The sequence below is a fragment of the Microtus oregoni genome, unplaced genomic scaffold, assembly GCF_018167655.1.
Source record: "Microtus oregoni isolate MIOR12 unplaced genomic scaffold, Mior012 000033F_ref0000390, whole genome shotgun sequence".
In the NCBI taxonomy this organism is placed as follows: Eukaryota; Metazoa; Chordata; class Mammalia; order Rodentia; family Cricetidae; genus Microtus; species Microtus oregoni.
The window spans coordinates 28,233,297-28,259,863 of NW_024543092.1; the positions used below are offsets into that span (position 1 = coordinate 28,233,297).

Here is a 26,567-nt window from a genome sequence, read left to right on the forward strand (position 1 = left end):
TTTCAGAGCAAGTAGAGAGACTGCAGGGTGTTACAGACAGCCCCCTCCCTGCATACTTCTTGACTTTAGTTTGCTATCTTTCTGTGATCATACTAGAGTATCAATTCATAGATTTTTATCTTTTATAATTCTGGAAAAAATTGTTAGTTTTGTAAATTTTCTTAAGAACAGATATATGTATTTTACTAGCTCCATTGCATTAGAGCAGTTTAACCCAGTGAGTTGTGAAATTTATTATCTCCAGGGTGTTGGTGTTGAGAACTATCAATATTTTTTTTAAAAAGCAACCTTTCTGGCTGTCAGAGGGCAGGACTTGAAGTTACATTACTGATTCCAAAAGCTGGCTCTTAAAAAAAAATCTTTTTTAACCCAAAGAAAAGAATAGTGTAAATTGTTAACAATAAACCCAAATTAGAGTGTTAATTTAGGATTTAAGTACTGAGATTTTATGATTTATTTTCAGGTTAGCCTCACATGACTTGCAGGGAGAGGTTTGATTTGTGATTTCTCCAGCTTAAATGGATATTTTGGATCTTTTTTCTTTTTCTTTTTTAAGTTGAATCATTTTACCACACAGTATAGTCTGCATGTATAGTTGGTAAAACATATATTGCCCTATATTATAAATATAATGTACACTTACATTACTTTAAATATAAGCTATTTAAAGAAAGTTCATAGTTGTTTTTACCTGCCGTTTAACTCCACGTCAGGCTTCTTTTCTTTCAGAGAGAATTGCATGCTCTAACTTGGCTTGCAAATGTTTGTGGTTTGCAGATCTTAGTTGATGTTAACTCTAATTGTTAGGTAGACTTTTGTTACTGGAATTTTGAACATAAATTTAAATAAATCTGTAAAGTCTGTATATTAGGTGGCTTGACTGAATTTTTTCCTGTGATTGCATGTGGGCTGCATTTTGAAAAACCACATTTGCCTTTATGCTGGATTAAAAAAATTATAATGCATGAGACATTTTCCTTTACATGATAAACTTTTCTTAGCATTTTGTATTTATATTTTGTAGTTGTTATCACTCTGCATTTTAAATCATAATTCAATTGAATAGAGTTATAACATGTGAGAAATAGATTGGTCTTTATAAAACCAGGGAAGAATTGGAATTTTCTTGTGAGTAAACACACTTTGTTGCCAGAATTTAGTATAATGTACCGCATTCTTTTTTAGACTACTAAATCTTAATGTAATCAAATGTCTTCAGGATTTGTATTGTAAACAACATTGATAACTGCTTTTGTTTTAAGGAGTGGTTATTTTTAAACATGTGACTTCTGTTTTAATGTAAGAATCAAAGGTATACATAAAAATAGATTTGCCAATGTGCAACTTAAAGTCGAAAATCTAAGAACTTTAGAAACACTGTTTTTTTTTTCTTTCAATGAGATGAAACACATGGGGAACTCAAGTGAATCAATAAAAAAGTAGTTAAGACATTTTATTCTCAGCATTGCTTCTGTGTTGAGTATGGAATTGGTTACATTTACATCTTGCTAAAATCCCATTCTGTTCAGTGGGCTTGCAGTTTGTACACGTTCCAAATGTCAGTTCCTTTTTTTTTACATTGTGTAATTATTCCACACCTGCAAACACCCTAGTGTTGGCATATCCAGCACATGTAGAAGTGAGTTTATCAGATGCCATCCCAAAGCTAGATTCAAATTGGCCATCAAAATCCATCATCCATCAGATTACCTTCAAAACAGTACATAATTCTAAGAGTCTGTAAAAGAGCCTGTTTTCATTTAATTAACAAAAAACAATATTAAGAACCTTTAAAATATCCAGACTGATGGAAAAATCAAGTTGACACTCTGACCACTCCATAATATTTAAAAAAATTAATGATTAATATGGATACTTTTTATATAGATACTTGTTATTTTTGCTTGATTCAGAGGAAATATTATTATTTATGTGGTGATTCTCTTAAAGTATCTCAGCAGGCTGATATCTGTCCACTCATCCAAAGAGATTTCTTCTTAACCCTGTTTTCACACTTCTACTGTCGGCCAAGAATCCTTGCATGAGATAATGATGGGTCTCCCACCTGACTGAGCTGCTTCTCAGTTCCTAGTAGCATAAAGGACAGGAAATGATATCACTAGTGGGAGAAGTCCAGCAGGCATTAGAGCTTTGTTCTGGACCCTGTCCTTACTGTCAAGTTAATGAACAGATCTAGTATTTGACTCTTCCAGGGAACAAGCCAGGTCTCCCACTATGAAATCACATCATTGCCTATATTTTCCACATGCAGACTTGATCAGAACCCACAAATTCATCATCCCATCAAGAATCCCTCAAAGAAACAGTTACCAGCAGAGACCTTCTCTGGAAGCTCCACTCTTTAGCCCCCTCATCTGTAAGTACTTGGGTACAAGGAGGATACTTGTGCAGGTGCTGAGCACTGGCCTCCAGTGTCTACATGGTAGATTTCACCTGATGCTGCCCAGGCTATCACTGTATGTAACTCTCTACCATCCAGCCGTATTTTAGGTCAGTTCTTCATAACTAAAGTTGGAAGTGAGATGGTAGAACTTCAGGTTCATGACAGCTCCTCACTCTGTCTTTATGAAAATCCATCATGCCCATGTCAGTTTCCAACCTGTCAAAGAATCTGAGCGACACTTTTTTTTTGTGTCCTAGAGAATGTGACTTGGAGCTCACCATTGGGCTGATGAGAGAACATATACAGCTATGTCTGATGAATCATTCTTTCCCAGCTCTGACATGCAAATGGAAGGCAATCGGGGAATAATGTTAGGAGTAGGCTCAGAGACACTACTATACCTATGCAATTTTTAACATCTAGATTCATCTTTATTAAAATAATAAATAATAAAAATAATAAAATAAGAGCTCTGTCTGCTCTTATATTTAGAGGACCATTTCTAGCACCTGCATTTCTAGTTCACAACTGACTAACTCCAGTTCCAGGATATCTGATGCCCTTGTCCGGCCTCTGCATTCACTGTGTGCACAAGGTACATAGACATACATTCAGGCAAAATAAAAATAAAACATCAAAAAATAAAATAATTAGTTGTAAAATTTAACCTTTCTATAATTAAGACAGTGCATTTCATACACACCTAGTAAGATGATTTTCACAGTTGCCATGATTGTGCCATATCAGAATCATAGACAAACATATTTATGTCTTTACAATGTCAGAGTTTATTTAATAACAGTAAATTCACAAGATATAACAGTTTCAGTGAAAGCAACTGTGAAGTATTCCTGTTTTCCTTGGTAATCGTGGCTGACAAAAAGTTTTTAAAAATATTAAAGAACTTATTCTTAATTCACACATTAAAAGCCACGCAGTATGTATATTTGTTTAGGTTTCTATTACTGTAATAAAACACCATGAACAAAAAGCAATTTGGAGAAGAAAGGGTTTGTTTGGCTTACAGATGATAGTTCATTGTTTATTGAAGCCAGTGCAGAAACTGAAACAGTGACCATGGAGAAATGCTGCTTACTTGCTTGCTTATATTGCTTTCCTTTTTTTTCCATTTTGTTTTGAAATTTGTTTATGTGTATGTTTTTGTACCATAGGCATGCATGGAGGTCAGAAGGGGCTTTGGATCCTGTGGTACTGAATTTTTTATGGATATTTATGACGCCACCCTATGGGTGCTGGGAATCGAATCTCTGTCCTCTGCAAGAACAAGTTCTCCACCCCACAACCCCCAAAAGGATTTCTCTGTGTATCCCTGGCTGTCCTGGAACTCACTCTGTAGACCAGGCTGGCCTCAAGAGATCCACCTGCCTCTGCCTCCCAAGTGCTGGGATTAAAAGCGCGTGCCATTACTGCAGGGCAGAACAAGTGCTCTTAAAGGCTAAACCATCCAGCTCTATCGTCTTGCCTTCCTATTTCACTCATGAACACTGGTTTAGTGGTAACACTGCCCACAATGCGCTAGGACCTCTTCTATCAATTTACGTTCAAGAAAATGCCCACAGACTTACCTACAGGTCAGTCTGATAGAGACATTTTGCCAGTTGGGGTTCCTCTTCCCAGATAACTAACTTGTGTAAAGTTAACAAAAAACAACAAAACAAAGCAACTAGGACTCACTCCCCCCCCCCCCCCCCCCCCCCCGTGTAGGTTGACTGCAGAGGATTGACGAGGAAAGGCATTTATTTCAAAGAGGTCTGAGAAACGAGAGCTGGGAAATGTAAAGAAGTCTATAGGAACGAGTAAAAGAACCAGCTGGAGGTCTGTGGAGAGGAACTGCTGGTATTGTAGGTCAGAGTTGGTCTGTAGTGCTGAATCTAGCTAAGTGAAATGACAGAATTAAGACCAGGTGAAGAAAAGGTTAAACGGATCCATACGTTAGGCAGACAGCAGTTGAGACATTTGGGTAGGCTCTGCCTGTCAGTCCCGGCTCAGAGACCCTCCTGGAACCCTTCCACGGCTCGGCGTGTGGCAGTTTCTTCTCGTCACCCGGTACCTCCCTCCGATCCAGGGTACTTCAGGGCCGCCCGCCGCCAGCCTTCTCCTGTCAACAGCCGGTGTTCCAGGCAGAGAGCCCCGTGCGCACGCGCAGGCCCTGTACGGAAAGCTAGGGAAGGATTATCTGCGTTGACCAATGGCGTGTGCGAGGCTGCCCGCCGCAGTGCCTTCTGGGAACGTACCAATGACCGATTCCAAGGGGCGTCTGCGGCGGCGGAAGCGCCAGACATTGAGAACCTTTACGTTGAAGCTGGAGCAATGCTGCTTTTCTGTCTGAGCTGCGGAAACGGACTGATTGTGGAGGAAGGACAGCGTTGCCATCGCTTCGCCTGCAACACTTGCCCCTACGTGCAAAGACTAATATATAATATTTAATAATTATTTTATAAAATTAAATAAAACTAGTTTCTATGTTATACTTAATAAGCATGTTTTATACGTAATCCTTGTACATCTCTGTGCCTTTTAGAAAAGTATATTGTCAAAAAATCAATTTAGTACATAGGATAGCATGCTTATTAAAAATGATTTAATATTCCCAAATTCAGATTAACTTGGTATTGAAGACCTAGGTGACATTTCATAAATCATTTAATCCTACGTGCATAATATCACACGCAAGGTGAGTACCAGAGGCGAGCGCCTCCTCGGCTGTCTGAGCTCAGACCTTCCTGCTGGCCGTAGGTTTTTTGTCTCTCGCAGCAGCGGTTCCCCAAGTCCAGCAGTTGCTAATCCAGTGGCGTCGCTCCGACCAAATCGAAGCCGTTCTTTTGGTTACTACAGAGATTTCTGCCTCCGGCTCTGTGCTGCTCGTTTTGTGACACTCAAAAAAGTTGCGAGAATTTCCGTTCATACCTCTAGGCTGAACCACGCTTTTAAAACCTTCAGTCCCCACACGCTGTTCCCGGCGTGCCAGACTCCAGTCCGCTTACCACCTCTCATCTCAAATCTTTATGTTCTTTTTGTAGCTCTTTTTGCTCTCTCCCCCTCCCCCTCCCTTCCTCGCCCCCCCCTCTCTCTTTTATGGGTGTGTGTATATCTCTCTGTTTCTCTCTTCCTTTTCCTTTATCTCCTTATCTTTTAAAATAATGACTACCCTATTTAAATTCCAGCCTTTTTGGCTGTTGGTACGTGCCTATAATTCTATCACTTGGGGAGGCTGTGGCTGGAGAATAAGTTCAAGGTTCACCTGGGCTGCATGGCATATATATATATATATATATATATATATATATATATATATATGAAAATTAAGTAAACAAACCACAATCCAGTTCTCCCAGTTTATCCTCATTCCTGTTATCTTTTTCCCAGGATCGGAACTCAGAAAGCTGGTTTTCAGCCCTTGGTGTTTTGTTTACCTTTCGGCTCTTGTTCTTCCTTACCTTGGTGTCCGGAGTTCTGTGATTGCAGATGGCATCACCAGGCCTTGGTGACACCTCATTCTTTTTTTTTTTTTTTTTTTTTTTTTGGTTTTTCGAGACAGGGTTTCTCTGTCCCGGAACTAGCTCTCGTCGTCCAGGCTGGCCTTGAACTCACAGAGATCCGCCTGCCTCTGCCTCCCGAGTGCTGGGATTAAAGGCGTGCGCCACCACCACCCTCATTCTTAATGTTTGCACTTTCCTAGAGCTATATGGAGTTTAGAGTCTGGATTTGTGATAAGATGAATGGTGACATAGTTTCGAAGTTTGAGAGATTGACTGCTAAATTTAGGAAAGCAGCCAAATGTGTCCCCGGGGAATGCTGGGATACCCAGATAAATGATACTGCTAGGCTTATTTTGTGTCTTTCATATTGGATTATTAGGTGTTTTAGGGGTATGAGAAAAGAGTAGGGTTTAACTCAACTCTTCTTCCTGCTCTGCCTGGTGTTTCCTCCAGTCTCTAGAGGGCTCTGACATTGGACCTCTGGGTTGTTTTGGGAACATCCCAGTCATAAAACCCCAACATTTTAATGGCTTTTGGTGCTCTCTGAAGAAGATAAATTTTGTATCCATTTACCATGTAGAGGAAATGCTGGAGAGGGGTTATGGTTTGGTGTCCCACCTTTTAAACTGTATGATTACTTGAAATCTTTGGTTTATTTTTGTCAGGTAACAAACCGAAAGTATCCAAAGCTGAAAGAGGTGGATGATGTGCTTGGGGGAGCAGCTGCCTGGGAGAACGTGGACTCCACTGCAGGTGGGAAGTTTTCCATTACAAAGCCAGTGACTCAACCCTGTTTATTATTACTTATTATATTTAATAATAATGCATTTATTATAATACAACCCTTTATATTATTATGACCAATGACATGGCTTAGCGGGTAAAAGCTCTTGTTGCCAAATCTGTCAACCTGAGTTTGATCCTTGGAGCTCAGATAGCTGATTCATGAAAAGTTGTTTTCCACTCTCCCCCAGTAAGTATGAAAGAATTTAAGGAAATATAAATAATGGCAAATATCAGTAATTACAAATAGCTTGTGTTTGCCACTACAGGAAGTATTTGATGATATGTTTTAGTTACAATGTAGTCGTTCTTTAAACTCTAAGCAAGGCATTAAAACTTTTTTGTTTGTTTGATTTTTGTTTTTTGTGGATTTTTTTTTTTTGAGACAGGATTTCTTTGTGTAGCCCTGTGTGTCCTGGACCTCCTCTGTAGACCATGCTGGCCTCGAACTTAGATGATTCACCTGCCTTCCTGCCAAATTCTAGGTGTTTTTTTTTTTTTTTTTTTTGGTTTTTCGACACAGGGTTTCTCTGTAGCTTTGGAGCCTGTCCTGGAACTAGCTCTTGTAGACCAGGCTGGTCTCGAACTCACAGAGATTTGCCTGCCTCTGCCTCCCACGTGCTGGGATTAAAGGTGTGCGCCACCACCGCCCGGCTCAAGTTCTAGGTTTAAAAGGCGTGTGTACCACCATCTGGCTGTATTAAAAAATTTAAAGTAGGTTCTTTCAAGGAAAGATATTCTGAAAGGAAAATCACCATACTGATACCCACTCCATTGTTTCATTTCGATTCTCCAGGTCAGATTAGACCAGTATAAAAATCTGGTATATATTCTCTTTTTGAAGCAAATTCGGAGTTTATTACAAAAAAGTTTCAGTGTTGGTTTCAACTTAAATATTGATGGTTGTTGAGAGGGGCAGAGAGATACATAGAGGGCAGTCATCCATGCTCTCGTAGGTATAGGCTTCTTAGGAGAACTCTGTTGTATGCATTTTCAAATACCACTATTGAAAAAATGATCATCTCTGGTCTTTTTTATTCTATATGGATTTAAAAGTTTTTATAGCTGGAAGTGAAGTATGGTGGCTCAAGCATGTAAGCCAGTACTCTCAACCCTATCTCAATCAATCTGTCAATCAGTAAATAGTTTTGGGGAAGCTGGGTGGTGCCAGCACTCAAGAGACAGAGACAAATAGATCTCTGTGAGTTTGAGGCCAGCCTGGTCTACAGGCTCCAAACTATATAGAGAAATCCTGTCTTGAAAAACAAACAGAAAAAGTAGGGCTGGAGAGATGACTCGGTGGTTTCCATCTTGATCCAGTGTCCTCTACTGGCATCCATGGTTCATAGAATACTCACTAACAAAACATACACATAAAATAATTTTTAAAAATTAAAAGATTTATGTTTGATAGACTTAAATGTGATAATGGAAAGAAAGAATAGGGCCCTAAATATTATCTGTTTGAGAAGGAAGGCACATGTGTGATTAGCAGTCTTTTTCTCTATAAGGAAGTATACAATTTTATGTTAAAAGTTAGAATTAGCTAGGTGTGCTAGTACAGCTTGGGAGGTGGGGACTGAAATAATCAGGAGCTAAAGGTCATCTTGGCTACCTAGTGACCTTGAGGCCAACTCCAAGAACTTGTTTTATAAAAGCAAACAACAAAAACCTTGAAAATGAGGACTGGAGAAATGGCTCAGTGGTTAAGAACACTGACTGCTCTTCCAGAGGTCCTGAGTTCAATTCCCAGCAACCACATTGTGGCCCACAGCCATCTATAATGAGACCCGGCGCCCCCTTCTGGCCTGCGGGCATACATGGAAGGAATGCCGTACACATAATAAATAAATAAATCTTAAAAAAAAACCTTGAAAATGGAAAATGAGTAGGGGCTTAATTTTTTTTAAATCTATTTGTTTATTTTTGAGATAGACTCTTGTTATGTTGCCCAGGCTGGCCTTATAGCAAGCCTCTTGTCTCAGTCTCTTAAATGCTGGTATTATAGCTGTGTGCTACCACACTGGGCAGGTATTTTTGTTATAGCCCCACAAAACAGACTATAAAAGACCCTTCCCATGCTATGCTTCCAGCCAGTCTTCAATAAAATTTGAGAAAGAAAGTGATACTATGGAGGTGCTTTCAAAGTCACAGTCTCTCCAGTCCCCCTAGTATTGGTGTGCTGTGGGTAGGATGTTGCTATTGGCAAATTTACCATTGGCAAAGTAGTCTGGATGAATGCAGGGATGAGATATTTACCCATACTTAACAGTATTTGTGTAATGTGGATGACTTGTTTTTCTCTTTGTCAGAGCCATGCCCAAAATGTGAACATCCCCGTGCCTATTTCATGCAGTTTCAGACCCGTTCCACAGATGAGCCAATGACCACCTTCTACAAGTGCTGCAATGCTCAGTGTGGACATCGCTGGAGAGACTAAGGGCAGGACTTACCCAGCTGTAGCTCTGAATGTTGTGTGCTGAAGGTCTTTGCTGTGTGATAGGAAGCTAACTCTTCAGTGGTGGAGGACCAGGGTGAAACAGGTCATCTGTAGGTCAGCAGATAAAGACCTTAATGCACAGGGGCCTCGGGTCCTTGGGAAATAAATACACATGAGGATATTCACTTGGCTTCAGGTTCTATTCCTTCATCCTTTGTATTTATATAGTGGGTAGTTGATATTTCCTTACTACCATTAGAACTAGAAACTTGGTTTATAGCCAAGGATAATCTTGAACCTCCTATTCTTCTTGCCACTGACTCAGAAGTATTAGGATGATAGGCATGTGAACTATATTCATTCTATGCAGTGCTGGGGATTGAACTCTGAACCTCATGAGTACAGACAAGTAACTCAGTCAACTGAGCTATATCTCCAGCCATTTAATTTTTAAGATAATTTTTATTTTTTCTCTCTAGAACAATTATAAAAATATCCATAAAATCATTGAAAAGCACATTTAAATTCAGGACTGACATGATACAGCTTGTATGATTAATAACTAAACAAACTTCTGTTATTTGGATTTTCTGAATGATGTTGATAGGAATTTAAAAGTAACCAAAAATATTTTCTATTTCCAGCTAGGGAGAAAGGACCACAATAGAGCCTATGCCTAGTACTTACAAAAGTCTGTGTTTGAACCACATTCAAAAACCTATTAAAATCTCAATAAATTTAGAAAAGTTACTTATTTGCTAGAATTACTAGTGAGATTATTCTATATAGTGGACATATTTTTCTATGATGGAAGCTCTGGTCCCTCCATGCAACTGGACAGTCATATACATGATAAAGAATGCAGATAGTAAGGAAATCTAAAATAACAGTATCCTCCTATGAACATAACACATCTAATGTTTTCAAAGTCCTTAAATAGTGGTGTGGGTGAATAATTCACAAACAAAAGCTGACTTCGAAATCTTTGTTCTGCGGTTATTTTCAAGCCTTTAGAACTTTGTAGATTATCTCCTTTTACTAACTCTGTTACAAAGGAGAGCCACATAGTCTTTGAATGAGATGTATTTGGATATTAGATCACTTGCCTAGCATATGGCAAGTTCTGGGCTCAGTCCTTGGTACTGAATGACAGAGGTGTGGGGGAGAGTGATCATTTTTACTGTTGGTAAGGGTTAAGACATTCTCACAAGGCTGGTGAGAATAGAAGTTGGTACAACAGTTCCTCGGGACAATGAGGCAATATCTAGCAGTAATTTAAAATGCTACCCAAGGGTGACAGACATTCTGTGTTACCACTTGAGAGGCCGAAGCAGGAGTATTGGGAGGTCCAGGCTATCCTGTCAGTGGCAGCAGGAGTTGGAAGAGAAGATAGGTTGTGTGCTGCTGCCTGTCTCAGCCCCAGTTCTTTCAGTGAATTTTTGTCATTGATGCTGGGATTCTGGACCACGCCACAAAAGATTCTCAGGACAACTAGGTTTAAAGTAAGTCAAGTGTCTTAATAATAGCCATGTTTATGATTTGGGTGGCTTTTTTTTCTTTATTAAAAATTTCCACCTCCTCCCATTTTCCTCTCACTTACCCCACTCCTCCTCCCTCTCCCTCTCCAGTCCTAAGAGCAGTCAGGGTTCCCTGCCCTGTGGGAAGTCTAAGGTCCTCCCCATTCCATCCAGGTCTAGGAAAGTGAGCATCCAAACAGACTAGGCTCCTAAAAAGCCAGTCCATGCAGTAGAATCAAAACCCAGTGGCATTGTCCTTGGCTTCTCAGTCAGCCCTCATTGTCAGCCACATTCAGAGAGTCTGGTTTGATCACATGCTCCATCAGTACCAGTCCAGCTGGTCTTGGTGAGCTCCCATTAGATCAGTCCCACTGTCTCAGTGGGTGGATGCACCCCTCGCATTCCTGACTTTCTTGCTCATGTTCTCCCTCCTTCTGCTCCTCATTTGGACCTTGGGAGCTCAGTCCAGTGCTCCAATGTGGGTCTCTGTCTCTATCTTCATCCATCATCTGATGAAGGTTCTATGGTGATATGCAAGATATTCATCACTGTGGCTATGGGATAAGGCCAGTTCAGGCACCCTCTCTGCTGCCCAAGGAACAAGCTGGGGACATCTCCTTGGGCACCCGGGAACCCTTCTAGAGTCAAGTCTTTTGCCAACCCTAAAATGGCTCCCTTAATTAAGATATCTATTTCCCTGCTCCCATATCCACCTTTCCTCCATCCCAACCATCCCATTCCCCCAAGCTCTGCCCAATCCTCCCTTTCTCCCTTCTCTCTCCCCATCTCCCCTTCCCCCCACCCCCCCACACCCATGCTCCCAACTTTTGCCTGGCAATCTTGTCTACTTCCAATATCCAGGAGGATATATATATATATATATATATATATATATATATATATATATATATTTTTTTTTTTTCTTTGGGTTCACCTTATTTAGCTTCTCTAGGATCACAAATTACAGGTTCAATGTCCTTTATTTATGGCTAGAATCCACTTAGAGTGAGTACATACCATATTCATCTTTTTGGGTCCGGGTTATCTCACTAAGTAAAGTGTTTTTATTTAATTTGGGTGGCTTTTTAAGAGAATTGTTCAGTGAAGTTTCACCCCTACTTATCCTTTTTTGTATTTGTTAAATGAGATCATTGGATGAGTCCATAGATGACAAGGGTTCAAGCTGTTCTTAATATACCAGGTTACAAGGGGTTAAGACATAACTTTTGAATGTCAAAAAGAAACCTTACTATCTCTTTGAGTTTTAGGTTTACAACTGGGAAAAGTCAAATTAAGGTCATCTGGTTAGTGTGGTTCATCAGTGTTAACATTCTCAATTGAAATCTCTGTATAAGATGATTATAGACTGTGTACTCCACCTTTATTGCTTTAGAATTCACAGCCCTTAGCTGGAGTTTTCACAACCAGACGTAATTTGCCTATTTTAAAAAAAAATATTATGCCTTTTTCCTCTTCTGGGGACGGTGCTTAGAGGCACTCAGAATGGTCCAGCGTTTGACATCCTACAACACAGCCTCCAACAAAACTAGGCTGTCTCGAACCCCTGGCAACAGGATTGTTTACCTTTACACCAAGAAGGTTGGAAAAGCACCTAAATCAGCGTGCGGTGTGTGCCCAGGCCGACTCTGAGGGGTTCGTGCTGTGAGACCGAAAGTCCTCATGAGATTGTTGAAGACAAAGAAGCATGTCAGCCGGGCCTATGGTGGCTCCATGTGTGCCAAGTGTGTCCGTGACAGGATCAAGCGGGCTTTCCTTATTGAGGAGCAGAAAATTGTTGTGAAAGTGTTGAAGGCACAAGCGCAGAGTCAGAAAGCGAAATAAATGTGCGGCTTTTTAAATAAAAAAAATTATTATTGCATAGGTATATGGTAGGGGGTGGTGGATACATATCTCAACATTCACATGGAGGACAGAAGGTGACTTTGTGAAGTTGGCTATCTCTTTATTTTTATATTGTTTCTGCCCCACTTATTTCATTTTCCAAGCGCTCCCCTGACATTTTAATCTATCTTAAGCCTTGGCTACATTATGAGATTTTGTTTCAAAAATCAAAACTAACAAGAATTTTGTCTATACATCAAATTATCACCAAAGAATAATATTGGAAACAGAAAAGAAAAATTACCATTTATTATACAAGGATCCATAATAAAGACTACCAACAGATTTTATAGAAGAAAATCTTTGGACACTAAAAGTCAGTGAGCTGCCACATTGAAAGTGCTGACTGAAAACAAGCTGGAAAACCCCACAAGTGAGAGAGATAATATAAAACAACATGGAAGCTGGAGAGATGATCCAGTGGACAATAGCAGCATACTTCTCTCATACAGGATCTGGATTCAGTTCGCAGCACCCACAGGGAATCTTGCTACTTTATATCACTCCAGTTTAAAGGGATCCGGTCCCTTCTTCTGACTTCCATAGGCACTAGGTATGTAATTAAATCCAAGAAAAACACATGTAAGGAGAAATTTCTTTTTAAGAAAATCTATTAGAGCAGTAAATGCTCTTATGAGACATCTCTCCAGCACCTGCATTTGACTCCTGTCCTTACAGTACCATGTGCTGTATTGGTCTGTAGGGACAGGTACATGAGGTAGGCATGCTAACTCTTTAGATACCAGGTATCTATACAGGGATCCGGTGTACCCACTTCTCTCTGTGAGGAGGGATTCCCCTCTGTATGCTGTGAATATCATTGGTTAATGAAGGAACTGCTTTGGGCCTATAGCAGAGCTATACGGGAACAGAACTAGGCAGGGAAAACTAAGCAGAATTCTGGGAGAAAGGAGGTGGAGTCAGGGAGAAGCCATGTAGCCCTGCTGGAGCTGAATGGAACTTTACCTAGTAAGCCGCTGCCACATGACAATATACAGATTAATGGAGATGGGTTAAATTAATATGTAAAAGTTAGCCAATAAGAAGCTAGAGCTAATGGGCTAAGCAGTGATTTAAATAATATAGTTTGTCTGATTATTTCAGGGCCCTTCTTACTACATCTCTGTGGGTTCAGGATCATGTCCCAGCTTCATTTATTATCAGAGTTGGAGCAGATCTGTCACCTCTCTTCTAGGATGGTAGTGTAGATTAGGCCCACCTGATGATGGAAAGCAGAGTTGAGATAACCCTTCTGGGGACTGGGAGTGGAGTAAGAAATGCTTCTTGCTACTAAGAAAAAGCTCCAGCTAAGCAGTGTAAGCAGGAAGCCCCAGAGGAGCCACAGTGAATGGAATCTGCAGCAGAGCCCACATGCTTTCCGTGAAGACTTTTCCTGTGGAAGCCTGGACATAAGAGGGACAGTTGAAGCTGCCCTTTTACCATGGCAGATCTCAAGTATATTGGGGAAGTGATTTCATCCAGATGACTGACTGTTTTATTATTGTAAAGCTCTCCCTGGAACTTAGAGAGACTGGAGGTGAGTCAGATAATACAAGTGTAGAGGAAGTAATTCTGTGGGTTCACAGACAGGTGCTGACAAACCAGGGCTTCTAAAAGCTCAGCAGCCAGAGATGTAGGGTAGAGGCTTTAGTTACTCTCTGCTGTAAGTCATTTTCTCTTTCTGAGATGACCCTGACACAGAAAGACCATCTGTAGACTGTAGACAGAGACTGCGCTTTAGTTTCCTGGTCACCCAGACCCGGATAATTTCACAGAAACTATATATATATATGTACAACACAGTTTGGCCAATGGCTTAGGCATATTCCTAGCTAGATCTTAGATGAACCCATTTCTATTAATCTATGTATTGCCATGAGTCTATGACTTACTTGTAATGTTCTGGCATCTTTCTCCTTCAGTGGACCCAGATTGGAAGCTGAAGATCAGCTTGCCTTAGCAGATGGGGGTGGGTGATGGGAGTGGCTTGTCTCTTAAAGGGACAGGACAGACCATTACATACCCATCTCTTTTTTAAATAAAAATGCAGGAGGTTAGGCACAACAGGTTAAAGGAATTAGGGCGGTAGATTCTCAAGAGTGCTTCCTGCTTATTTGTGGGTGTCATCTTGGGGGGGGGGGCTAAGAAAGCTGGGTGCTGGTCACATCCTGGGTAGATAGTCTCTTAATACTTTTTTAAGGTATTGGCAGAACAAAGAACAAAGTTAAGTTTAGGAAAAAAAATTAGGATCAGGAAATTGAGAGTGGTGTATCTGACCTGTTTAAGGTGGATACTTCAATTTGGCTCCCTGGAACTCACAAGAATTCTTTGGGTTTGTGAAAACAGAAGAATTTTACATCTAAATGTCAAATTTGAAGTGGAGAACTTCTAGAAGACACTTGAAACTAGGCCCCTTTGAGTTTGGCAACCTATGTAGTCCTTGGAATTTTTATCTAAGGTCCTGATGTATTGAGAAAGTAAGAGAACACCTTCTCTAAAACAGGGAAATTGCATGGTAGGGTCTTTGGCTGAGGGGTGGCATCAGATCCTGAGAACCCACGTTTTTCTACAGTTGGGGCTGTGGTTATCCATCCCAAGGCCACTGTGGACCTTGTTTATAATGCTCTTGAGTTACCCTGTGTTCCTCTCGTGCAAAATTGTCTAAGTAGCCTCCTTCTGAATTTGTAAAACTGAACCCATTGGTGTTGAATTTGGCACAAATCTCCAGCCAACCTGGATAGGTCTGTCCTAAAAGGGGAAGCCAGAGCTAGAACTACTGTGCATTGTGCCTTCAGCTCACCGTCCTGTCATTCAGGCCTCACTCTCCAATCAGAGCCTCTTGCGGACCCACCAGTCAGATAGATGGGAGGGTACTTCTGGGAGCCAGGCTTCTGGCTCAGCTTGTTTCCTGTGAAAGTCGGAAGTTGCCCTGTGTGTTGTGCCTTGGGCTCCACCGTGGGGAGAAAGCGGGTTAGCTTGGCAACTGCACCATGGTGAGTAAAAGAGCATGTTCTCCACAGATAGGGAGAAGTGGCTGGCCTTGGTGAGAAAGAGGCTGCTGTCTCTAGACTGTGTGGCGCGGCTGACTGAGCTGCGAGAGGTGGTGTGGTGAGTCCTCCCCTGGTTTGGTGGGAGTCTGGGGGTTAGACAGAGTTCGGCGTGTTCCTGCTGGTTCTGTGTGGTCCTGCGTGATCCTTGCAACTCCCTGGCCCAGGGAGGCAGCCCCTGAATAACCTCACTCCGCCGGCTGCATCTGCACACAGCACTGGGAGCAGGACTGTACTTAGAAATATCCTTGTTGTTGACGTCACTATGAAAGGCGCGCTGTAGTCCTTGTATTGTAAGTGTGGAAGGCAAATTTGCCAAGCTCGGAGAACCCTGGTCTCTAGCGTCTTCCAAAAGTTCTACAGTTTTAACATTTAACATTTAGGTTTCGGATCCGCCTGGAGTTAATTTTGTGGGGCTTGTAAACGATTATCTCCTGTGTAGAGTGTTAGGAAAAGACGAGCAGCTCCGCCGGCGCCAAGAAATCCAATCAGGTCAAATCAAACCAAATTAAAACGCCCGTGTTTTATTAAATGCACACTCTCGGGTGGCCGAGAGCACGAGCAAAATCCGGGACCCACGTGTTCTTCCTCTGGGCGCCCACGTAAATACCCGGTGGGAGTGGTCCTGAACCCTCCCTGGAATGCTGGGATTTGGAGTCCAGACCAACGCAACTCCTAGGCCTGGGGGCTGGGATGGATATCAAGGGCTGGGATGACGCTCCCAATTTAACATCACATAGAGTCTAGACTGTGATGTAGAAGAGTAGAATTAATTGTAATAGAATTGATGGTATAAGGATTTACCCGTTCTTAGGAGAACTTAAGTCACAAAGTAGAATTTAGGTAAGGGCGGGCTCCATCCCAAATACCCCTAAGATAAGTAGTACACTAACCATGCCTGTTAGAGAATGGTATGGGAAGATGGAAAGTTTGTTAAACAGTAATTTTTTTTTTGTTAAACAGTATTAATCACCTTTAGAGCTGAATTCCCATAACAAGGGAGACAACCCTGATTTACAGTCAGCAGAAAGGCCCATCCCTTTGTTAAAAGACAGGCCTCTAAATGCTGTCAAGGGGCCATTCCAGGTACAGTCAACATTATGTCCTGGTGCGCCATGAAGGTATACTAATTCTAGAACAGCTGCATCTCTAGTCTTTTTGAAAATCATTTAGAGTCAAGGTCTTTCATATTGATTGAGGTGGACTTGAACCCTGTCTGTAGTCCTACAGGGCATTGCCCTTGGCTCTCCTCCCAACTGACCACCCTCAATTCTTAGGTAACAGGTCTGCAGCACCACAGTTCTAAAGTTACCAGTTTGAGTTGCATAGTGGGCTATCCATTGCAGTAACAGGAAAAGGATTTGACCGTGGAGCATGGCTTCTCCCTGTAGAATGAAAGAAGATCAGTGTGCTGTGTACACTGCAGGGGGAAACCGACTAGACAATAGCTTGATCACAGACTGAAGCTGCAGGGGTCTTCATCATAAAGAATGACCTGAAAGGGCAGGGTGAACAACATTCTGTGTAATTTCCCAGCATGCATTAATTTCTTCCATGTGAATGAAGACAGACAGAATTAATGGGTGTACAATTTAGGGAGGGTAGCTTGAACTATTGAATGTTCAGTTTCTAATTGTGGAACTCTCTTATGCAGATGTGTGCAATCCTGGTTGACACAGTAAGTTAGCTCAGAGGTTTGAGACACAGGCCATTGGCTGGAAATCTGTGTTAGCTTATAGCACTCAGCAGCTAACATTTTACATGGGACAAAGTCATACAGTCTCTTATTAATGGCATTCATTAATGCTGGGAACAATATGACTTCACTGGGGGACAAGGCCTGAGAAAAACATGAATAAGTTTTCCTTTTGGCAAGGCCAAAGAGAATTTAAAACATTTTTGATAAGGCCAATATATAGTTTGCTGTCTAATTCTGGGCATGACTCCAGGAGCATATTGCTACCTGCTCTCCTTGCTTTCCTTACAAAAAATTATTGTTGATTGCCTTTAGTGTCACTTTCTTAGAGCGATAGATGAAATGAGTATTTTATTAGGAAAACTTTCCCCTGATGATTCTTCTCTGGGTGAGCCAGAGGGGATGTTGTTAAAAATATACAGTGGATCTGATTCAGCTCTTAAAGCCTTTGTTGTTTGAAGTATTACCTTGAATTCAGGATTCTCAAGAACAGGATGCTGCCTTTCCAAAGCACCTTGTAAGTAGTCTGAAAGAGTCACAGTAGTTCAAGACATGACATATTTGCATGATTGTCCTTGAGAGAATGATTCTAACCACAGGAGTCTAAGAGTAATGCAAAAGAATAAATGATATCAAGAGTTAATAGGAATAATTTAAGAACAAGGAATGAAGTAGTATCATAGAAAACCACAATGCCCTAATTTCTCTGTGTCAATACTGCAGGAGCCAGTGTTGTAGGAAGCTGAGAGGAAGGGGATATGAGAACGAGGAATACCAGCAGTGCCAACTATTAAGAGCAAACTTTTTAGTTATGTAGCTAAAAGGATGATAGGAGGAAGCCTGGTATGTCCCTTATAGGAGACAGCATAGTATTCAATATAGACTGAGGTTATTCAGCCTTGACTGAGTTGATTTTAGATTTGATTAGAGCTGAAATTCTCTTTTACTTTGCATCATGATGTAACTGCAAATGTTGCCAACTGGACACACTGTTCCACCAGTAGGTGTGCCTAGTTAGTAAATACCTATACTCCTCAAGGTGTTCCACATAATATAAACAGAAGGAACATTGCCAAACTCCTTTTATGAGATTAGTTACCCAGATACTGAAACCACACAAAGACTCAACCAAGAAAGAGAATTACAGATCAATCTCTCTCATGATCATAGATGCAAATGTATTCAATAAAATAGTGGCAAACTGAATCCAAGAACACATCATCTGTGGTCTCTATGTCTACATAACACTTGACCAGGACCTTTTCTAGCTTTCATTGTTTCCACCGAGAAGTCAGGTGTAATTCTAATAGGTTTGCCTTTATATGCTACTTGGACATTTTCCTTTTCAGTTCTTAATATTCTTTATTATGTACGTTTATTGTTTTGATAATTATGTGACAAGGGGACATTATTTTGGTCCAGTCTGTTTGGTGTTCTGTAAGCTTCTTTTACCTTCATAGGCATATCCTTCTTTAGGTTTTCTTCTATGATTTTGTTGAGTATATTTTTCTGGGCATTTAAGTTGGACTTTTTCTCCTTTTATCCCTGTTATTCTTAAGTTTGGTGTTCTAGATTTTCTTTGACCTATGAATCTATTTCCTCTATTGTGTCTTCAGTACCTTAGATTCTTTCTTCCATCTCTTGTATTCTGCTGTTTATGCTTGCATTTGTGGTTCCTGATCATTTACCCATAATTTCCATTTCCAGAATTCCCTCGGTTTGTGTTTTCTTTATTGTTTCTATTTTGGTTTTCAAGTCTTGAATCATTTTTTTTTCATCTGTTTGATTGCTTTTTCTTGGTTTTCTCTAAGGATTTTGTTGATTTATTCCAATTTTTTGTTTGTCTTTCCCCCCACTTCTTTGAGGGAATTTTTCATTTCCTCTTTAAGGGCCTGAAACATTTTCCTAAAGTTATTTTTCGGGCATTTTCTGCTTCTTCTGTGTTGAGGTGTTCAAGTCTTGCTGCTGTTAGAGCCACTGATTTTTTTCATGGTGCTGTGTTCCCCTTTGTGTTGTTCAGTGTGTTGTCTACCCATCTTTTCCTCCAATTGGTGTAGTTGGGGTTGTGTCTCTGGTGGTCAGTCTTCCGCGTGCCAGTGAATCCTAGGCTCAGATGGTCTCTCCTTGTGGTGGAGTTAGGGCTATGGTTCCAGTCACAACAGATGTTGCTCAATGGCAGAGCAGAGGTTAGGGGCAGGTAGGTGGGCCTTCCTTGCCTACTGGCTTCAGTGGAAGTTGGGCGTGGGTGGGCAGGCCTTCCTTGTGTGCTGGCTTTGGTGGAGGTCAGGAGTGGGTGGGCCTTCCTTACCTGCTAACTCTAGCAGTGGTTGGGTATGGGCGGGCCGTCCTTGTCTCCTGGCACTGGTGGAGTTCGGGCATGGGCAGGCTGCTGGGTCATCTTTGCTTGCTGGCTCCAGCAGAGGTCAGGAATGGGCGGGCCTCCCTTGCTTGCTGGCTCAGGTGGTGGTTAGTCATGGACAACCAGGCTTTCCTTGCCTGCTAGATCTGGCTAAGGTTGGACATAGCAGGAGGGCCTTCCTTGTCTGCTGACTCTTCCAGAGGTCGGGTGTGGACAGGCTAGTGGGACTTTGCCTGGTGGATCTGGCAGAGGTCCCCAATGTAGTCTTGACCTCCAAAAATAGCAATCCTGCCTCCAGGAATCTCAGAATGAGACTCCAAATCTGTCTTTATAAAGCTCTCATAAGCCCTTTTGTCTGCCTTTCCTCTGGGGTTTCCCTATTATTTTTCAGCAGCCACCATGAGTTCAGCCAACCTCTTACCTTTAAAACCTTCTAGTCTCTGCAACTTATGGTGAATATCTGGTGCTGACTGGTTGACAAAAGCTGGGCTGACTACAGACCAATTCTCTGGTGCTTCCAGATTCCAGGGTGTATAGGTGTTATAAACTTCTGTCCCCCTCTCAGGGAATGCTGCTGTTTCTTCAGGCCCTGGCATACCTGACTAACTTTGGACAGAAACCCCCATTAGAGTCTGGAGGTGGACTTTCAGCCTCTCCCTACATTTTTCTATGTAGAATCCCAACTGAGTCATATCACAGAAAACCCAACATTTATGAGATCTGATTTGGTGGCCAGTCTTCCATCTGGGCCTGGAACCAATTTCTAAGCTTCTGTTCTAATCCTGTCTCTCTCCTCAGTAGTGAAGAGGACTTGGAGCAGTTGAAAACAATCATCCCAAGTTGGTTGGTGAGTGAAAAGAACTGAATACAACAGGTTCAGTGAGCCTTGCTGGCTTCTCAGAAAACTTAAGATTTTATAATTTCCAGTTATAAAGGTTGCTGGTGACCAAGGGCTGGTGACTAGATGTTGCCTGTCCCCATCATCAGGTTGGTCCACAGCATGCAATGGAAGGGCCACGGAATTCTCCCCAGCTGGTCACTCCTCCTTTTGAGAATGGGTGTGTATGTGGGGAGCTCCTCCATCCCACCCCCTCTGCCTTCCCATACCTCTCATCCTGGGGTACCTGGGGGTAAAGTGGTGGGATAGAAAAGCACCCTTTCTCCCTGTTGCCTGGAGAAAGAAAGGGTACAGGGGCGTGGTAGGCAGTGGTCTATCCCCCTCTCTCCTTTAAAGAGAATGACCCCATTCCTAACACAAACATTTTGTAGTGAATCATCAGCTTTTTTTTTAAAAAATAAAATGAACGAGAATTAACATAACATGGCCAAATCTCATACCTCCTCTGGCCTTTTACAACTTACTATACATCCTCAGGTTCCTATCTCTGTTCAGACAGCCTTATCTTTTATTTCTCTTCTCCTTATTATTTTAGTCTCTTGCCTTTTCTCTTACTTTCTAGACATGAAAACTTTTTATCAAAGTTCTTCTTGTGGTTTCCTTTAGTAGTCTAGAATATTGTATGCCTTTAATATTTAAACAAGAATAGCATTCGGGAGGCAGAGGCAGGCGGATCTCTGCGAGTTCGAGACCAGCCTGGTCTACAAGAGCTAGTTCCAGGACAGGCTCCAAAAACCACAGAGAAACCCTGTCTCGAAAAACCACAAAAAAAAAAAAGAACAGAATCATACATATACCAAAGCAGAAATAACTCTAAATTTGCATCATCACAGTAAAACTTGTACCATGAGAAACATCTAAGACTAGCAGTAGGGTTTTCTTTTTCACCCTAACCAATGATAATCAGCTTCCCCAGCCACCACAGTGATCAGCCATTGGTTCTCTGTTAGGCACCCAAAGTCCTGCCATGTCCTTATCAAGAATGCTTTCACCCCCTCCAGATAATGAGCCCTAAGTCACTGACTTGGGTTTGAAAGTCCTTGGAGCGGTCCAAAATAAGCCTCCAGGGAAGAAGTTGAGTTTGACTGACCCACTCCTAAGAGAAGTAAATGAGGTAACATTACAAACAACAGAAAAACACAAAAATAACACTGACAGAAATATATCAGCACAGCACTTAAGAAAGAAACCAGGAACCAAAGCAGGCTGATGGCATGTCTCCCTGGGGAGTTCTGTTTTGGAACAGGTGTGACCTGTGTTCCCTGTTCAACCAAAGGGACCCTCTGTCCCATCCAGGTGGGCCCAGGACATCTCCCAGCCCACGTGGCCTCTAATGCATCCATCAGTCAAAACCCCAGCCTACAGATTCAGTTAGTTTGAGCCACCCAGATGGGAAAAAAAAAACCAGACCCAGACACAGAGGGCTCACTTCACTTACCAGCCAGCCAGGTTATCAGACGCTCATCATGGTGGGGTTCTCTGGGGAACTTTATGGACAATGCACCAATTGTTAGGGTCTGAGAGAAGCCTCCAAGGAAAGACCAACAGCCATGTATGTGATAACAAGAGTGCTTTATTGGTTCCAATGTAGCACTTGGTGGCCACTAAAAAAGGTCACAAGCTCCTTTAAGCAGAGTTTGGGAAATTTCAGGGAGGAGAGACTAATCTGTGACTGATTGGTGGAGGAAAGATTAGTCTGGGGTCTGATTGGTTAGAGGGAGGTCCTAGTGCTTAGGGACCTTCTAGCAGCAGGGTAGGGAAAGCTATCTTTAGTTATCAGGAGACTGGGGGTCATGTGCTGAGCCAGCAGAAGGGGCCATGGGGTGACTGCTGAGCTAGCAGAAGACTGGGATGCCTGCTCCTAAATTGTGGTTTTTCTGATGACTCTCTGTTTAGCTTTGTCCCATTTTAGTGAACCGAAACTAAGGCCTGATCTCTATTAGGGCTACTAGGAGAGCCTGTCTTGGCTCTGATCTACCTCCCCCCCCCAAGCTTTCTCACTGGTAATGATCTGGGGTCAGGGCTTTGTGGGAGGGGTTGATTCAGATCCTGATAATCCAACTCTTCCCATCACATGGAGCTATGGTTATCAGTCCCAAGGCCTCTGTGGGCTTGGTCAGTGATGTTATTAAGATACACTGTGTTCCCCTTTTACGGCATTATTTTATTAGTCCTCCCTGAATTTGTCCCATTGTATGGTAGTTTCTTTTGCAGCCTGGGAGAGTTCAGCTCTCAGGGCTGCACCCAGGGTCACTAAGAAAATACTTTTTAGAGTAGCAGGGCTTAAAACGATTTCCTATTTAAGAAGATTCATACAATCTGAGGATCATTCCCTTTTATTCTTCTTCAGCTCTAGTTCTCTTCATTGTTTTATTCTCCTTGTTCTCTTTATTCCATTCTGCTCCAATTCTCCACAGCTTATTTCAACAACAAACTTTCTGCAATAAAAAAATTACAAAAACTGAGGGGAGTGAGTAACCATGGCAGTGCCTGAGCTCAAGGTCCCTAGTTTCCCATCCTGAACCTGGGGCCACATTGCCTTGTGAGACACGCTGCTGAGGAATTCATACAGGGAGTGATTGTGGTCTTTATCAGCTAGACTTTTAGTAAGCAAAGAATTGTCATAGTACTTTAGATTGCTTTGTATTAATAGCCTTGGTTAGACATCTACGACTGTCCTTTTTCATGTTTTAAATTATGATGTGTATACAAACCCATTCAGTCTAGTTTGAAATTGCTCTGAGGTTTCATATCAGCTAAATGTGTGTAGCCTGTCTTAGACTGGGGGAAATTGTTGTTTTCTTATGTTATTCTGAGTGAAAAAAAAAAACAGTCCTTATGGGACAATAGATCAGTTATGAAGCATATCCTAGCATATTTCTGTTCTTCAAAATTATACAGTTAATGAGAAGTCATCTTCCTGACTATCCATGGATATATGTGTTCACAAGATTGAGATATAATCATGAGATTACATATACATATCATATGAGATACACATTATAGTGCAGATATTGGGGAGATACCACAGTTGTTTCTGCACATGTGGAATTACAGAGAAACAACAGTTTCCAGAGTCAGTAGTTCCATAAGCCTTGCTTGAACTAGGTTCTCCTCCATCAGAGAATTATTCATCTGGTGGGTTGACATCAGAATTATCAATTGCTATCTGCTGCATTTGCATCCTGGCCCACAATAGCTCATGACAGTTTCTGCTGACTTCATAAAAATCTCCCATTTCTTTCCATCCCCCCCTAGAAGTAGTATACACGATATTACTGTTTTTAAGAAGCTTACTTGGTAAGAGGCATAGCTTGTACAGGACCATTTCACCCCAGCCTTTATCTTTTCTACCTTCTCCATTTCCTATCTTTCTCATTTCTGGCACCTCCACCTCAGGACCCTGTCACTGGAGAATAGCCTGTTATTTTATGTCACTGTTATACTTAAGAAATAATTCTGGGAATATCTTTGCTGTGTAAATCTTCCATGTGCTAAGTTCCTGTCCCTATTTAAATTGTTCAAAGTGTAACCTGGATCCTGAACCTAAAATAAGAATGACAGGAAGTTTGTAATGCAAAGTCTGTTCTAAGCTGGCTCCTCTTTGAGCATTAGAGTAAGGTGAAGAAGCATACTAGTACTAAAGCAGTTTTCTTTATTAAACTCTTAAGTGTGTAGAGTGATTTCTTCTTGGGAAGGCATATTAATTCTAGAACATCTGCACTTCCAGCCTTTTAGAAAAATATTTCTGAAACAAGCTCTCCTATGTTGTTGACTCCAGTAGCCTTGATCCCAGTCTGTTGCTCTCCAGGTCATTGACCTTGCTATCCTCTATAGTACACTTCCTAAATTCTTAAATGACTGTACTACCTTGGAATTTTCAAATTTTTAAATTATTAACTACCTATTGCAGTCACAGAAAAAGATTTCCATGAGGAGCATGGCTTCTGCCTTCACACTAGAATAGGGAAAATAGTTCATGGTGTACACTGCAGAGGGGAAACAAGGTCAACAATTAGCTGCTAGAGTCACAATTATGAAAAAGGACTTGATTGTGGCAGGGGGAGTAGTTTTGTAATTTCCAAGCGTGTATTAATTCACGTCCTGTGAATGAAGGCAGACCAAATTGGTAGTTTTTCCACATTGAGAAGGTTAGCTTGAGCCAAATAAAGATCTTCTAATTAGGGAACTTTTCCTTCCTTCTCTCTCTCTCTCTCTCTCTCTCTCTCTCTCTCTCTCTCTTTCTTAAGCATACAATGTACTGCTGGCAAGGAAGGCACCAGGTCTCATTACAGATGGTTGTGAGCCACCATGTGCTTGCTGGGAATTGAACTCGGAACCTCTGGAAGAGCAGCCATTGCTCTTACCCTCTGAGCCATCTCTCCAGCCCTAGGGAACTTTTCTGTGCAAATATGTTCAGTCTTGCTTGTCACAAAGATTGGTAAACAGAACTTTGACTGTTACTCGGTCAGGTTACAGATTTCAGCAGCCAACATCTATCAATCTCTTATTAATGGCATTCCCTCTACTAGGCAAAGGACTACTCTTTTTCTAAGTCAATATAGCTAAGTTTTTTATCTTAAAAATGAATCATTTTCACCATTTAAAAATGCCAATTACTGGCATCATGTTTGAAAATTTCATTTTTTTTAATTGCATTACTGTGCTAATCTCTATTTGTTTCTGTTCTCCAGTGTTTCTCTGTCGTTAGGAATTTCATTTCATTTTCTCAAGTACTATTGATTTATTTCTGTTTAGAGCAATGCCTTCTCAATCCCAGGCTTGCACCACACTGTCAAGTTGATAATTGACTTGAATACTTACTCCTTCCTCTGCTGTCCAGTGCTGGGAAGACAGTTCTGCAGCTCCTTCCAGGCTGGGCCTTGACTGGTAAGTAAGAAAGAAACATAGACCAGTTAATGTGTGTCCTGCAACATCTCTGGCTTTTATTTGGGAAAATGAAGAGTGACCTGTTCAAGAATTGAGTTCAATGACCAACTTTGAAGCTGATGTAGTCACAGTGCAGAAAGGGAGGGATAGGATGGAGGTTGAAAGCTTTCCTGCTTTGCAGTAGTTGATGTTAGCAATGTGGATCAGGTAGTCAGGTTTAGATAATCAACAAATATCCTGACTGACCATTTACTGGTGTTCACAGATGAGGGCAATCAAGAATCAGGATAAAATCTGACCCTGTCAAATTACTATAGTTACACTTGTTCAAGTAGACTAGAAGATCTGGCTAAATTATGTGGCTATGATTTGAGATGCACATCCTGGGAGCAAAGGTTGAGTAACCCATCATGTGCTCTCTTTCAAATCCCTAGTCTCTGGAGAACATGGTCATAAAGCCTGTTTCAACTTTTCAAAATAATTCTTTGAGATTATAACTACATCATATATAGTTTCTTTCCTGCCTCTAAGCCCTACCATGACCCTCATTGTTTTCTAACTCATGGCCTCTTTTTGCTTTAACAATTAGTTACACAGTAACAACAGTTACTGTTAGAGGGTGACTTGTGTTTGGCTGCACTGGACATTGAGTGTGTAATGGAAGGTGTACAAGACTGGAAGAATTTCTACTAAATTACAAATTTCCTAGACCATCCCCCTGTCTGCGTCTAGGAAGGGGAGAAAAGGAGTTTCTGAGCTGCAGAGATTTTTCTGTTATGCTTGGTGTTAGTTGGGTGGATAAAATAGATTCCACAACTTGTACCATAATCTATGTTGCAGGAAATAGACATTAGATTATTCTTTGACATTGTTTAGTGTGTAGGGCATCTTTGAGACTGAGTTTATCTGAAACCTCAAGGGGCATGAGAGTTTTCAGAGCCATAGCAGGAGATTACCTCCATTTGTAGAGTGGGCTCTAGAACATGGGCTTCTCTTTGGAAGAAATATCTGTAGCTGGAGAGTCAGAAACATAACAAATTTAGTGTCTGTTTGAGTTAATTTGGTAGGTGTTATAAAGTCTGTTTATTTAGTTTTTTTTTTATTGCGAAAAGAAGAAAAAAAACATAAACA

The 26,567-nt window shown here is 41.3% G+C and overlaps 1 protein-coding gene, 1 long non-coding RNA gene and 1 pseudogene across 2 annotated transcripts; all 3 read left to right on the plus strand.

Moving 5' to 3' along the window:
• Positions 1-4,735: 4,735 nt before the first annotated feature.
• Positions 4,736-9,264, plus strand: LOC121466540 (DNA-directed RNA polymerase III subunit RPC10-like). The gene is made up of 4 exons (XM_041680294.1): positions 4,736-4,820; positions 5,074-5,099; positions 6,570-6,657; positions 9,000-9,264. The coding sequence occupies exons 1-4, from the start codon at positions 4,736-4,738 to the stop codon at positions 9,125-9,127; spliced, it is 327 nt and encodes a 108-aa protein (XP_041536228.1). The 3' UTR covers positions 9,128-9,264.
• Positions 9,265-12,147: 2,883 nt separating this feature from the next.
• LOC121466539 lies at positions 12,148-12,486 on the plus strand (annotated as a pseudogene).
• Positions 12,487-15,469: 2,983 nt separating this feature from the next.
• LOC121466541 lies at positions 15,470-25,414 on the plus strand. Its single transcript, XR_005976781.1, has 3 exons — positions 15,470-15,539; positions 20,447-20,495; positions 25,305-25,414. It is a non-coding gene; the product is annotated as an uncharacterized LOC121466541 (long non-coding RNA).
• The last annotated feature ends 1,153 nt before the right edge of the window (positions 25,415-26,567 follow it).

What these genes read in the sequence shown, in the direction of transcription:
- LOC121466540 (XM_041680294.1), top strand. Translation starts at nt 4,736, where the DNA reads ATGCTGCTTTTCTGTCTGAGCTGCGGAAACGGACTGATTGTGGAGGAA. An exon ending in CTTCGCCTGCAACACTTGCC is followed by an intron (nt 4,821 to 5,073) that starts CCTACGTGCAAA and finishes AAATCATTTAAT; the next exon opens with CCTACGTGCATAATATCACA. An exon ending in TGCATAATATCACACGCAAG is followed by an intron (nt 5,100 to 6,569) that starts GTGAGTACCAGA and finishes TATTTTTGTCAG; the next exon opens with GTAACAAACCGAAAGTATCC.